Source organism: Camelus bactrianus, chromosome 3 (assembly GCF_048773025.1).
Source record: "Camelus bactrianus isolate YW-2024 breed Bactrian camel chromosome 3, ASM4877302v1, whole genome shotgun sequence".
Taxonomy (NCBI): domain Eukaryota; kingdom Metazoa; phylum Chordata; class Mammalia; order Artiodactyla; family Camelidae; genus Camelus; species Camelus bactrianus.
The window spans coordinates 92821863-92834498 of record NC_133541.1 but is presented as its reverse complement, the minus strand read 5'-3'; the positions used below and the strand labels follow the sequence as shown (position 1 = coordinate 92834498).

The 12636-nt window shown below is 35.1% G+C and overlaps 1 protein-coding gene across 8 annotated transcripts in view; it reads left to right on the top strand.

Annotated features, from left to right (window-relative positions):
- RAPGEF6 (Rap guanine nucleotide exchange factor 6) overlaps positions 1-12636 on the top strand; it is a 197873-nt gene that overhangs the window by 122130 nt on the left and 63107 nt on the right. For all 8 annotated transcript variants that reach the window (XR_012505623.1, XM_074360608.1, XM_045507759.2 and 5 more), the window contains one exon: positions 7490-7730. Coding sequence is in view for 7 of the 8 variants with exons in the window: in XM_074360608.1 (XP_074216709.1) it covers positions 7490-7730 (241 nt within the window). In the remaining variant the exon portion in view is untranslated. The remainder of the gene's footprint in view (positions 1-7489; positions 7731-12636) is intronic.

Sequence of the window (12636 nt, the reverse complement as noted above, 5' to 3'; positions counted from 1 at the left end):
TAGCTGTACAACTACATTCAGTTAGTCATTTATGAACTGTTTGCTGAATATCTATTATGTACTGTACTTCGGAGATAGTGAATGAAACTTAGAAGTCATAATCAGGCTTTTTTCCCCCTTGTTAATGTGCATATCAGTCTACATCTGTTGTTTTAGCTAGCTTTCTGAAATAATAATATGAATGCCAGATTAGCTGTGTTACGGAAATAAATTGAGTAGAACATTAAATTAATCAGTGAATTTTACTGATTTTTAATAACAGTATACTCTACCTTTCTATGTAAAATGTTGATTACTGTGCCTAAAGTGTGTATTGATCATGTTAATATTTGAATGAAGCAAGGACTGACCTTGTACTTTTAACTTAATCTACTAATTTGTTTTTTAAACTTTTAGGGAAGACTTACTGTGATTTGGTGTTATTAGATGCTATAGGATTTTCTCTGAAGTTGAGAAGGCAACAGTAAAAACAGTGTAACAGTTGAAAACTTCAGAGTCCTTACGAAATAGGAAGGAAAAAAATTCTCTGCATCATTTAGGTTGCAGCTTGAGAAATAATAGTTGAATTTTAAAACTCCCTTGGAAAAGGAAGTGTGTGTGTTTCTCCCCAGTTTGGCTCCTCCCTCCGTAACTGCACTTAGTCATAATGAAAAGTGAAACACTAGGTATTTTTCCTCTTTTCATTTGAGTCTCTTTTACCGAATTAAGTCATGCTAAATCTGGCATACAACTGTCTCTTGGCAGTTTTCTGTTATTATATAAAATTAGCATAGAATAAGTAAGTAAACCTTCACAATTTTTTTGATTTCTTAGATTTTGGGGTTTTGTTTTTGTGTTTTGGAGGGGGGGCGGGTAATTATGTTTATTTTTTTAATGGAGGTAGTGGGGATTGAACCCAGGACCTTGTGCCTGTTAAGTACACACTGTACCACTGAGCTATACCCTCCCTCCTTCTTAGACTTTGGACTAGTATCTAGAAACATCAACTTTTGGGTTAAACTAAAAGGAATCTGAGTTTGAAAAATATGAAAGCAGAGCTTGCTCTGCTCTGGTACCTGAAGCAAATTAATCTCTCCAAGCTTCAGTTTCTCCAACTCTATTTCATGGGCTTCATATAAGTATCAGTATGTATAAACTTTTTGTGCCTGGCACAGTGGTAGTTGCTAGCTGGTATCTAATATGGTTGTGTATCAATACAGAGGTAGTATAATATAGTAATTAACAACATGGACCCTGAGACAAAAACAGTTGAGCAGAAGGGCAAGAGGCAGAGAAATCGCAACCTCAGAACTCTTTGAATGGTGAGAAACAACTGCCGAGCAGAGCTCTAGATTGCATGTTGCAGAGGGTAGCAGTCACACGCTGCTGTAGAAATGGGCCTGTACCCTCAAGACGTCTCTTTTTACTCCAGGCAAAGTGTCATCAGCCAGCATTCTCCCCATGCAAAATACTAAAGAGTATCTCAAAGGAATATTAGTAAAACATTTGTAGAAGTGGAACATTTCAGTCTGGATGTGGTGCTTGGAATAAAGCCCTAGTAACTGTGGCATTACTGTGAAGCACAGTTGCGCAGTTAGGGCATCTTGCGTAGAGTTCAGAGTCAGAACACCTATGAAAAGGAAAGCTATTACTGGAAAACAGATTTGTTTAGATGATACTAGATAGTTGATCGTTTTGTATTAATTAAAACTGACAGCCAGAGCTCACTGGGCATAGGAGAACCAGGGTTACTGAGGGGACATGATGGAGAACCTTTAAGTGAACTTACAGATTCTGGAGAAAATAGTTAATTTGAGGAAGAGAAGAAAACCATTTCTGAAACTCTGCTCAGAGAAATCTAAAAATTCATTCCTTAAAACAGGATGTTTGAAAAAAAGAAACAACAGTCTTTGAGAAAGAAAATTCTGAAAATAAAATATGCAAAGACATTTTAGTAGCAAAGACAAGAACATTGAATAGAAGGAATAGCTAATAAAGTTGAGGAAATCAACTTTATAGAACAACAACAAAAAATAGAATTGAACACTGTTCCAGGAGATCTAAAAGAAAATGTAAAGAAGAGATTATTTAGGAAACAATAGCTGAGGCCATCCCAGAATGAAAGAAGGATGTGACTCCTAATTTAAAGGGCTACCTATAATCTGAAAAAAATTAGTGTAAAAAACTTGTCAACTTTCTGTTTCCAGTATTGACCCAGAACAACTAAAAGAGCTAGACTAGTGAAAAGCTACCTGCCATTGAACAGAGGGGAAATCAGACCTTAAAGAGGTAAACCGAAGTTGTGTCTGCCGTGGGACATTTATTAGTACAGAAAAGACAACTGAGAGACTGAGCCTCAGACTCCCAGGAAAAGGTGAAAGAGTGGGAATCCTGCAGTTGCTAAAAGCACCAACTCTGGATGTGTCAAATCCCTTACCCCCAGTCCTGAGACTGTGCCCCCAAAGAATATTTCTTTTTTTCCAGGGCTATATTCCTATCCACATTGAATGGAGCTGAGAGAAGGAGCTGCTGAGTAAACTCGCAGGTTTATAGTGTAGAGCCCACCAAAGGACAGAACACTTAGCGTAACAACAATTGTTCAGGGTTAGGAATTTGAATATCTCACTCTAAAGTGAATGTGGACCTGTACTCTAGGCAGCTCAGAAGAACCTCAGGTTTTGGCCCTCACCCTGGTTCTTGGGTGCCTGGCAAAAAAAAGTAAAAATCCTCTGTAGAGGATGCTAGCAGCAACCTATCATTGGTAAAAATAATTTTTCAAATACAGAGTCAAAGAAAGGTTGTGAGGCACTCTTAAAAATCAATATAAGCCAGAGCCAACAGAAGCAGTACCACAGTGCTCCAGAATATCAAAAAATAGACTTTAATGAACTGTTTGATATATCCTTATGTCCATGAAGATAAAAATCAGTTCTGGGTAAGATGGAGCGAGCACATGCCAGCCTTCATCTCCCCCTCAACTCAACAATAAAACCCCGGCAGAATCATGGCCCATCTATTTGAGAAGTTGGTAAATTCAGAGTACCACTGCTGGAAGTCAGTTTACCATTTTTTTCACTCCATTATCCCCTGGACTGAACTCAAGGCAAGCTGAAATCTCGATGTGAGTATTATGGTGCAGACTGAGAAACATCCAGGAGAAGCCTGGCTTGAGTGGAAAGAGAACTCCTAAAGCTCAGACAGAGTTAGGGAATTCCCACAGCTTTTCTTTGTTTGTTTTTTCACTCTTTTTCCTCTATTCTCTCAGGCCCAACCTCCAAGCAACCTAGTGGCATTGACAAAATTCTGAGGGAGGGGAATGTTCCCCTTTAGTGGAGCTGTGGCTCCAAAAAGACAAGGCAAGCTTCATTGCTTTTTCCCTCAACTCTCTCTGTCCTTCTACTTGCCCGTAAGGCACAACAGTGGATAGTTTCCCTCTAGAGGACCAAAAAAGGGAGCCTAAGGAACTGGAAAGTACCAGGTTGGTAACTGAGATGGAGGAAACAACCCCATCAAGTTATTTATGAAATCCTGGACTCATTCCCATCCTGTGGGTGCCTGAATCTGATCCTATTTAGTATACACCATAGACCTGAGAGCTGGCACAAGTAGACCTCTGCTCAGGTCCCAGACTGACCACTAGGTGGTACAGAGTAGATAGATCTGTATGGCATTACAAAAGCTTTGAAAATTGAACACTGAAACCACAACCCACAGAAGGATAAACAAAAAAACCAACCTTTTCCATAGGATACAAGTAGGACTTTTGTTTTTATTTTGTATGGGGTTTGCTCAGCATTTGAATTTGTACATTGATGTCACTCATCAATTTTAGGAATTTCATAGTCACTATTACTACAGATAATGCCTTTGCCTGTCTCTCTCTCCCTTCCATATGGGGAATCAGTTATTTATATGTTAGGAGATCTGTGTGCCATGTATCTCTTACAGTCTGTTTTAGTCTTTTCCATTTGTTTTCTTTTTCTTTTTTGTTTCAGCTTGGATATTTTCTAATAACCTGTGTCTCAGTTATATTTTCTACTGTGTCTAGGCTACTGATAAACACATGCTTTGAATTTTAGGTATTTTTCAGTTCTAGAATACCTACTTGGATCTCTTATAAACTCCAGTTCTCTGTTGAACTTCTTGATCTTTTCATCCATTTTATCTCTTTCCCTCTATGTTCTTTAATATATTTATAATGATTATTATAAAATATTTGTCTTAACTCCAACAGTTGGATTATCTCTTATTCTATTTTTTCCTCTGGCTATCAGTTATATTTTCTTAATTTGTGTGTCCTAAAATTTTTAATTGTATACTGTACTTTGTATATAAAGGAACTTTAGTGGTGAAATTAGTACTTTCTCACAGATAGGATTTGCCATTTCCTCTGTTTAATCACATAGGGTAAGGGGAATTGAGCTGGATCAGGCTGCGTTGCAGAATTATTTAGACTGTGTCCATTGGTTTCAAGTTGAGAACAAGATTTGTCATGTGCTTGATGTAGGCCCTTCCTCTAATGGAACTTTGTCTCTAAGCACTGAGAGATTGTGGGAAATTTCACTTTGCTTTTTCAGCCTTGTCCTCCTACCCCTACCCCCACCTCCAGTCTCTTGATTCAGAGTCTGGTCGCTTTCTGTCTCTTTTTTATAAGAAGTTCTGCCCTTGAGAAATTTTGAGCTCAGCTCTTTAGCCTTACACCCCAAGCAGATAAGTGTGTTGTGTGTTCACTGGAAGTCTTTTCCTCTTGGCTTTCACAGCTTTCTAACATTTTAAGAAATCTCCCCACTCAGATAATTTATTATGAGCATTTTAATTGTTTAATAAAAGTAACACATGCATATGTTTTGCAAATTAAACTACTAAAGAAAGACATGTTGGAACCATACCATACCAGTCTCAAGGTGGAAATACTTTGACAGTTACTGTGGTTTTACTTTCTAAAAGTTTACCCCAATCTACATACACTTCATTCACCAACATATAAGAATGCCTCTGCAGTGGGTATAATCAACTTTATAGTTCTTGATACACATTCTTTAGTAATGAGGGAGGTTGAGCACCTTTTTAATGTGCTAACATTTCTTTTTCCTGAAGTCTTTTCATTTGTCCATTGTTATATTGAGTTACTCATCTTTTATTGCCTTGTTTGAAAGTCTAAAGAACAGTATCTTTTTGTCTTATAGGTTGCATATATTTTCCCCAAGTTATTTGTCTTTTGTTTTCTCTTGTTTGTTTTAGTTTGTATGTGTAATATACATACACAAATGCATATATGTAGAGAGTTATTAATTTCTAATCTTTATATAGTCAAATTTATTAAACATTTCTTTTATTCTTGGCCATCTTCATTTCTGATTCGTATATCTGACACTGATGTTCAATGGTATTGTAATTACACTTGCTTACCATCCATTAGTTTTTGTCCTTAACTAACTTTTTAAAATTTAGCAGTCATTTCTTTATCTACAAATCACGAGTCCTATGGATTTTTACTTAGAATTGCGTACACAAGTCCAGTGAAGATATAAACTACTTTGTACACTGTGGAGTCACCTTACATGTATATTGCAGCCACAGATATCTGCTGCTCAAGGATTTCCTTTGCTCTTAATAGAAATTTCAAATACCTTACTCTTAGCATTATCAGTCCCTTTGTCTACCTTGTTCTCCAGTCATCTTCATTTTCTTGAACTTTTCTTCTACCATAGGGACTTCAAGATTGAAATTTCCTCTACCTAGGATCATTCCTCCTTCTCTTCCCTTTGCCTAGTTAAAATCAACTCACTTTACTGATTTCTTCTTATTCAGTGACTTAATTAAGGAAGATTTCCCCTTTCTTTCTGTCTTAACTCATTCCTCTCATTAACTTCTCTCTGTATCATGTATCTTTGTATGTTCTACAACAGCAAGCATCTGCAGACATCTAGCATAGTGCATGATGTGTTGATAGATCAGTAAATATTTTTTATCTTTACCACATGACTTAAAGTGAAATTTTTTTAAAAACCGAGAATTTACTGTATTTTAATCAAGCAGAATGTCTTTGAAAGGTGACTCCTAAAGATTTCTATCATCTTCAAGACAGAAAATGTGCCTTTTATAAGCTTACAATGTACTTTGGTAATGTGATATCAGCCTGGTTGAAATTTCCAAAATGGTCCAGTTTTACAACTAAATACCAAGCTACTTACGTTGTTATGCATCAGTTCTTAAGGCTTTGTCCATTTGAATCTTTTAAGTCCTTTGATGTTGTGGAAAACTATATATTTATTCCCAAAACAACAGAAAAGATCACAGTTCTCTGTGGTTGAGGTTTCAGTGTGCACATTTATACAATTTATAGCTTTTCTTTTATAAAGGTACAGAGTAATACTGCTCATAGCTATTCCTACTGATAAGCTGAGTTCTGCATCTTACGTGGCTGAACAGACCTGCGTATTCAAGAATATGCAGTCACCACTTTTCTTTCATTCAGACCCCTCCCAGGTACCATGAGGTTTTAGAAATGCTGTCTTCTACTTTAGCATTTATCTTTTTAGTATTTTTTTTTTCTCTAGCAGTTGATCTGTCTTATTTAAGAACACGCGTTTAAAACAAGAATAGCCAAAAAGAAAATCTTTATCATGACATCACTTAATAAAAAACAGGTAACACAGATTCCCCTAACTGGAAAGTAAGATACCACTAGCTTCTAGATAAATAGCTTTACACAGATTTGTCTTTCTTTCATCTGATCCCAGAGATGTATAGCCTCTCTCACAAGGTAAAAAACTGGATATAGGCAAAGAGATGGCTAGAAAGGCAAGTGCTCCACTGCACTTGCACCCTCCTTAAGGATGAAGTGTAACTCACCAGACTTAGGGTTGATAGAAGATTATCTACAGATGATTGGGTTTTTTACTTATTGTAGTGAATTCTTGTTAGCAACTTTCACTTTACTGAGAGACTTAAGTCTCATAGATGTCACTTGGGGGAAATTGTCATATATTACAAAATTTAGTACTACTTATTTCTGGTAAAAGCAGGTCCAGCAGAGTTCTTCCCATTTTTTGATGGCTAAATTTTACAAAACTAGGCCTGACTTAATATACTTGTATCTCATCTCAAATGATATGTATCATGATAAAGGATTAACATATAAATGATAGAATCTAAATATCTATTTCTGTAATATCTGGGTTGATTAGCAATTATATTGCTTATTACCTAAATAGGAACCCCTGGGCTTTTGAAACATGCTGGCAGTCTGCCCACTTCATTTCCGTTTTCCCCAGTGACTTTCTTTTATCACTATTGGACAACTCAGAAGTACAATCAGGTATAAAAACTGAAAAGTGGATGTAGCTGATAAATAAAGGATGGGTGTAAATTCCTTAATGTTTAATGAATGAGGCTGTGAAAGGCCAAATGATAGAAAGTGACTATGTTATCCTTAAAATTTGTTGTTGATACAAAAACTTTCTAATGAGAAGAAAAAAATGACAAGTTTATTTATTTATTTTCACAGTGTTCAAAGAGTTACTTAGTAGGACTGAACAGGAGAAATCTGGTATTCCTCATATTCCCAAAATTGCTGAAAAAAAAAGTAATCGGCACTCAATTCAAGATGTACCAGGAGATATTGAACAGACAACACAGGAGAAAGGAAATAAGAAAGTAAAAGCAAATACTGTTTCTGGTGGAAGAAATAAAATCAGAAAAATTTTGGATAAAACAAGATTTAGTATCTTGCCTCCAAAACTATTTAGGTAGGTAATGACAGTCTCTGTTACGTAGGCATTTTCCCGTTGACTGTGAAGCTTTTTTTATGGCGGGGAGGGGGAAGGGAGGTTTGAGTCAGTTTTGTTTTTTTACAATCAGTGCATCAAAATCTATAAGCAATCCGTAAATAAGTAAGAATAAATTCTGAATATCTCTGTATCTTTTCCATGAAATTACTATTGTTAGATAATGTATTCTTTTGTTAGCCTTGTTTTGAATCTTAGAAAAGACTGCTCATTTTAAGAAATCGTTTTTGTATAATTTTGGTCCATTTTCAGTCTCTTGATCTACAAATTTGGACACCTTAAATCTTGAGACACATTCAGTAATACTACTTTTTGTCTTTTAAATCATCTTTCTCTTGTTGTGCTATTTATTCCCTCCTGAATTCTAAAGCTGACCTTTTTAATCATACCTTTTTCTCTTTCCATAATGAGATGTTACCAAAAGTGAGAAAAACCTCAGGATTTTAAATTAAGGTCTGTAAGATACTGATAAGTCCAGTGCCATGATTGGAAATTACTCTAATGTATATTATATCTGTATATTTCATATTATCTACTTCCTAAAGTAATCACAAAAGTTCTAATCAAATACAATACTTAGAACATAGTAGGCAATACCTTTTGAATAAGTTAAGACAATGAATCAGTGAAAGAAAGAAAGCATATTCAACTTAATACTTATTTTGGCTCCTGATAGTTCCTGGCACTGTGCCAGGTGATAATTATAGAGCAGGAAATTGTAGTCCCTGCCTTGAAGGAATTCATATCAGAAACCCTTTATTCTTCACACATTTATTATAAATTAGAATGTCCAGAAATAGAAATATTGAAAGTAGTACAAGTTTCTCACCCTACAAGAGTTGATCATCTAGAAGGGAAAATAGGCAAGTGGTATATTACAGGGTGATAAAGGTTTTATATGTACAGAGGCAGGAACAAGCTTGGTAGGTTTGAGTAGACTGTTTCTGTGTATGTACCTAAAGATGAAGCAAGATAAATAAGTGCTAGGTTATGAAGGGCTTTGAATTTTATGCTGAAGATTTGGTCAAAATAGGGAGCCAGAGAAGGCACATGATGTGATAAGATTTGTTCTTTTAGGAAGATCTCTCTTTTTGTTGTGTTAGAGATTTGGGGTTGAAGGGTGAACACAATGTAGCAGTGACAGCAGGGAGACTAATGGGAAGCAACTTGGAACTAGGTAGATATCAGCTCTCATCTTTTACTTAAAGATCTCAAGGATTTCCTGATCAGAAAATGCTCTTCATGAGTTTTTATTTTCAATTTAGGGAAGCACATTTGTTATTCATTTAATTTGGGGCTCACAGAGGATTGAAACATCCTGAGCTGTGTTCTCAATGTCACTCATTTCTAGACAGTTTATTACGCACTATAAAAAATCATAATTTTAAAATAGTAAAATTCTTTTAATATTGAGCATATTCTAGTATGACAGCAGCACAGCAAACACTGTAAGAATAGACTTGTTCTCACAAATGAGAATTGAATAAGGAGAATGTAAGAGGGGCCATTCTACACTGAAGAGATTGGAAACAGTTTTGGATAGCCAGAAATCTGCATGAAGGCACTGAGGAAAAGGGAAAGGAATGGAGGACCCGAAGGCAGAAAAGAGTTCACAAGGGGAGCGTCTCAGGAGGGACTGCGTTGAGTTCCATTTCCAGAAACCCTGGTGGGTTTTGTCTGGAATACATGTCTTCTTTAACAGATTCTCATTTTGAACCGTGGCACAGTTGTGACATGTGTCATCAAAAACCAGAGAACACTATGATTGCCACTGTTTTAAGCTTATTAGTGTCACATTTTACCCAATTATATTCAAGTTTCAGGCATCTAAATCAGTATCTCATCTCCAGTGTCTCCTCCAGGAAATGGGAATTGGTTATTCCATCTGGATTCTACCTGCTTACAGCAGGAGGCATGGAAATTGAGGTGGCCAGGAGCAATAATTTATTTTCAAGCATTCTTTCTTTGTATTAGGACCCCTCAAAATGAAAGATCTAGTAAAAATTGTTTTACTTAAACTCAGAAGGATTTTATTTTTATTTATTAGTCAACAAGCATTTGTTGAGTCTCTCCTTTGTGCCAACAGGAAACTGTTGGCTACAAATAGAAAAATTAGTAAAATGCTGCCCTTCAGGAGTTAATATTAAAATAGCTTTCCCTCTAAGCATGTTTCAGTGAAGTAAAATGCTAATAATTTCAACCATATAAATATCCCCCAAATAGATTATTTTAGTAGAATTCATAAAGGTTTTCTCCTGGAGGCTGTTTTGCAGAGAGAACTGGTTTGTCATTTTACCTTTCAGGCTGGCTACTTTGCATTTTTGAGAACATATGTCATATTTCTTGACACTTAATCATTGCAGATGAACTTGGACAACCCTTTTTGCTACACACCCACACACCCCAGTCACTAGAAGTTGAATAGAAAAAAAAAGCAGAGAATATGAATCAGATATTCTGCATCAATAATAATCAAGGATATACAATTTAAAATGTGATACTGTTTGTTTCATCACAGATTGTTAAAGAGAATTGTCAGGGCCAGAATTGATAACATGAGAGATAATAAACTCAGATTGCTATGGGAATGTAAAATGATACAACATTTCTATAGAACATTTTGGCTTTTTTTTTTTAGTAAGAGCTTTAAAAATGTTCATAGCTTTGATTCAATAATTCCATTTTTGATAATAATTAAATGAAGATTTATATATAGATGTTCTTAGTAATATTATCCATAATAAAACAAAGTTGGAAAACCCTAAATGCCCAACTACAAAGGATTAGATAAATTATACTCTTTATGGCAAAATGACTAGAAGAAAAAAGATTGATTGTGGTTTTTCTCTAAAGTGATTTTATAGGTAAATTTTTGATTTCTTGCTTTTTGTACTTTTTAAATTTTTTGTTTTGAATATTTATTTTTCAATTGAGAAAAAAAGTTTATGGTTAATTCCACAATTTCTGAACAGCTCCTGTATGTCAGAACTCTTTGGAAGGGGCTGTTAGCTCTGCTTTTTGCAGCACTCCTTTAAAGAGTAGGGTACAAATTGTCATAGAAACACTGCAAGAAAGAATGTCCACATTGTCAGAGGAGCAAAGAAAATTAATATAAAGAAGGAACAAATAGCTGAGATTAAGAAGAGGGCATTCACAAAATTCCTAACCATGACATTAATTTTAATTTTATTTACTTTTTGGGGGGTGACGGGGTCGGGTGGGGTAATTAGGTTTACTGATTATTTTTAGAGGAGGTACTTGGGATTAAACCCAGGACCTTGTGTATGCTAAGCATGTCCTCTACCACTTGAGCTACACCCTCCCCCATGACAATTTTAAAGTGAAAGAATACTTCTGAAAATTAGACGTGAAAAAAAGTTAATTGATTTTTAATAACATCTATAAATTAAGACATAGCAATGTGGATTTTGTTGATCTGAAAATATTTCACAATTGAGGAAATCTGATCTCCCGTTTTTCAGTCACATCTTTTATTTTGCTTTCTTTAACCATAGATTGCCTAAGTAACATTTTTATGTAATTCGTTGTAATAGTCCCTGAAATAGACTGCCTTGTTTCTTTATCAGAAATTATTTTCCCCCCATTTCTTGTCAACATACTTTCTTTGTTTGCATTTAATATTGGGATTATTTTTACTTGTGTATTGATATTTACGCAGCCTTTTTAGTTTCATGTTACGAAACTAAAATATATTTTTATTCTAAGTAAATTCAGTGTTGGGAATTATTGAGGAAGTTTTCAAAACTGTCTTGTTTCTGTTACTGCATCACGTTCTCAGGAGACTGTTTTGGTAAGAAATGACAATTACTTAAATAGGCTCTATCAATTCAGCTTCTAAACAAGCATGAATATTTTGCCAGTTAGATAGTATTTCATTCATGTCATAGCATGGGTTGTACATAACATTAGTGTATTTTTCATTTATATATGCTCTCACCTTGATTGCCATGAGTTTGTAACCAGCTTTACATTATAACTCTACGGTGTCATATCTATTGCTTATTAAAAAGCAGAAGTATTATTAAATAACGTGAGATAAAGACTTTTAGTATTTCATGCACTTCTTAGTATCTATAGTAAGTTCCAGTTTATTGCAGCTGATATGGCCACTTTCCTTTAATAGGAAAATGTAACTTTTTAACACTGTTAAAGTTGCATCTAGTTTGATAATTAGTAGGACCAGCTAATTGTTTTGAAAGTGTGCTTCCTTGGATTTGGTTATCTGACTGTGTCCAAAGATTGGCAAGTGTTTGAAAAATCAAAGAATTGTATTTTTTTAAATCTTCATTTTTTACATAGTATGTATTTTTGCCAAAATACTTACAAAGCTATAAATAAAATATCTGTAGAAGCCCCCCTCCTTTTTTTCTCTTATGTAACTGTAAAACATTTACTTCTGATCTTTTAGGAATACACACCTAATTATAAGGAGCCAACTTAGCATAAATAAAAATTACATATCAAATAAAATATTCTCTTTGCCTTCTCTGTAAGATTAGATTAAATTCTCTCCCCAGGAAAACATTTTGTTTCTGTAGGGCCTTTACCTATTGTACCCACCTTGCCCCACTCTGTTTTTCCATATGCGTTCCATAAAAGCCATTCTAGATACATATTGTTTTATTTTAATTTTGATAAAAGTGCTTCACTGTCTTCTTAAAAATAGCAATTATGTTTTCCTCTGTGCCAAAATGTTCACCTACATGACCTGTTTTAATCCTTACAGTAGTCCTGGGGGGATAGATAGTATTATTCAAAAATTTGGATGAGGTAACCAAGATCCAGAAACAGAAATTTCCCTGAGGTCACACAGCTAATAACTCAGGTCTCTCTGACTTAGCTTGCT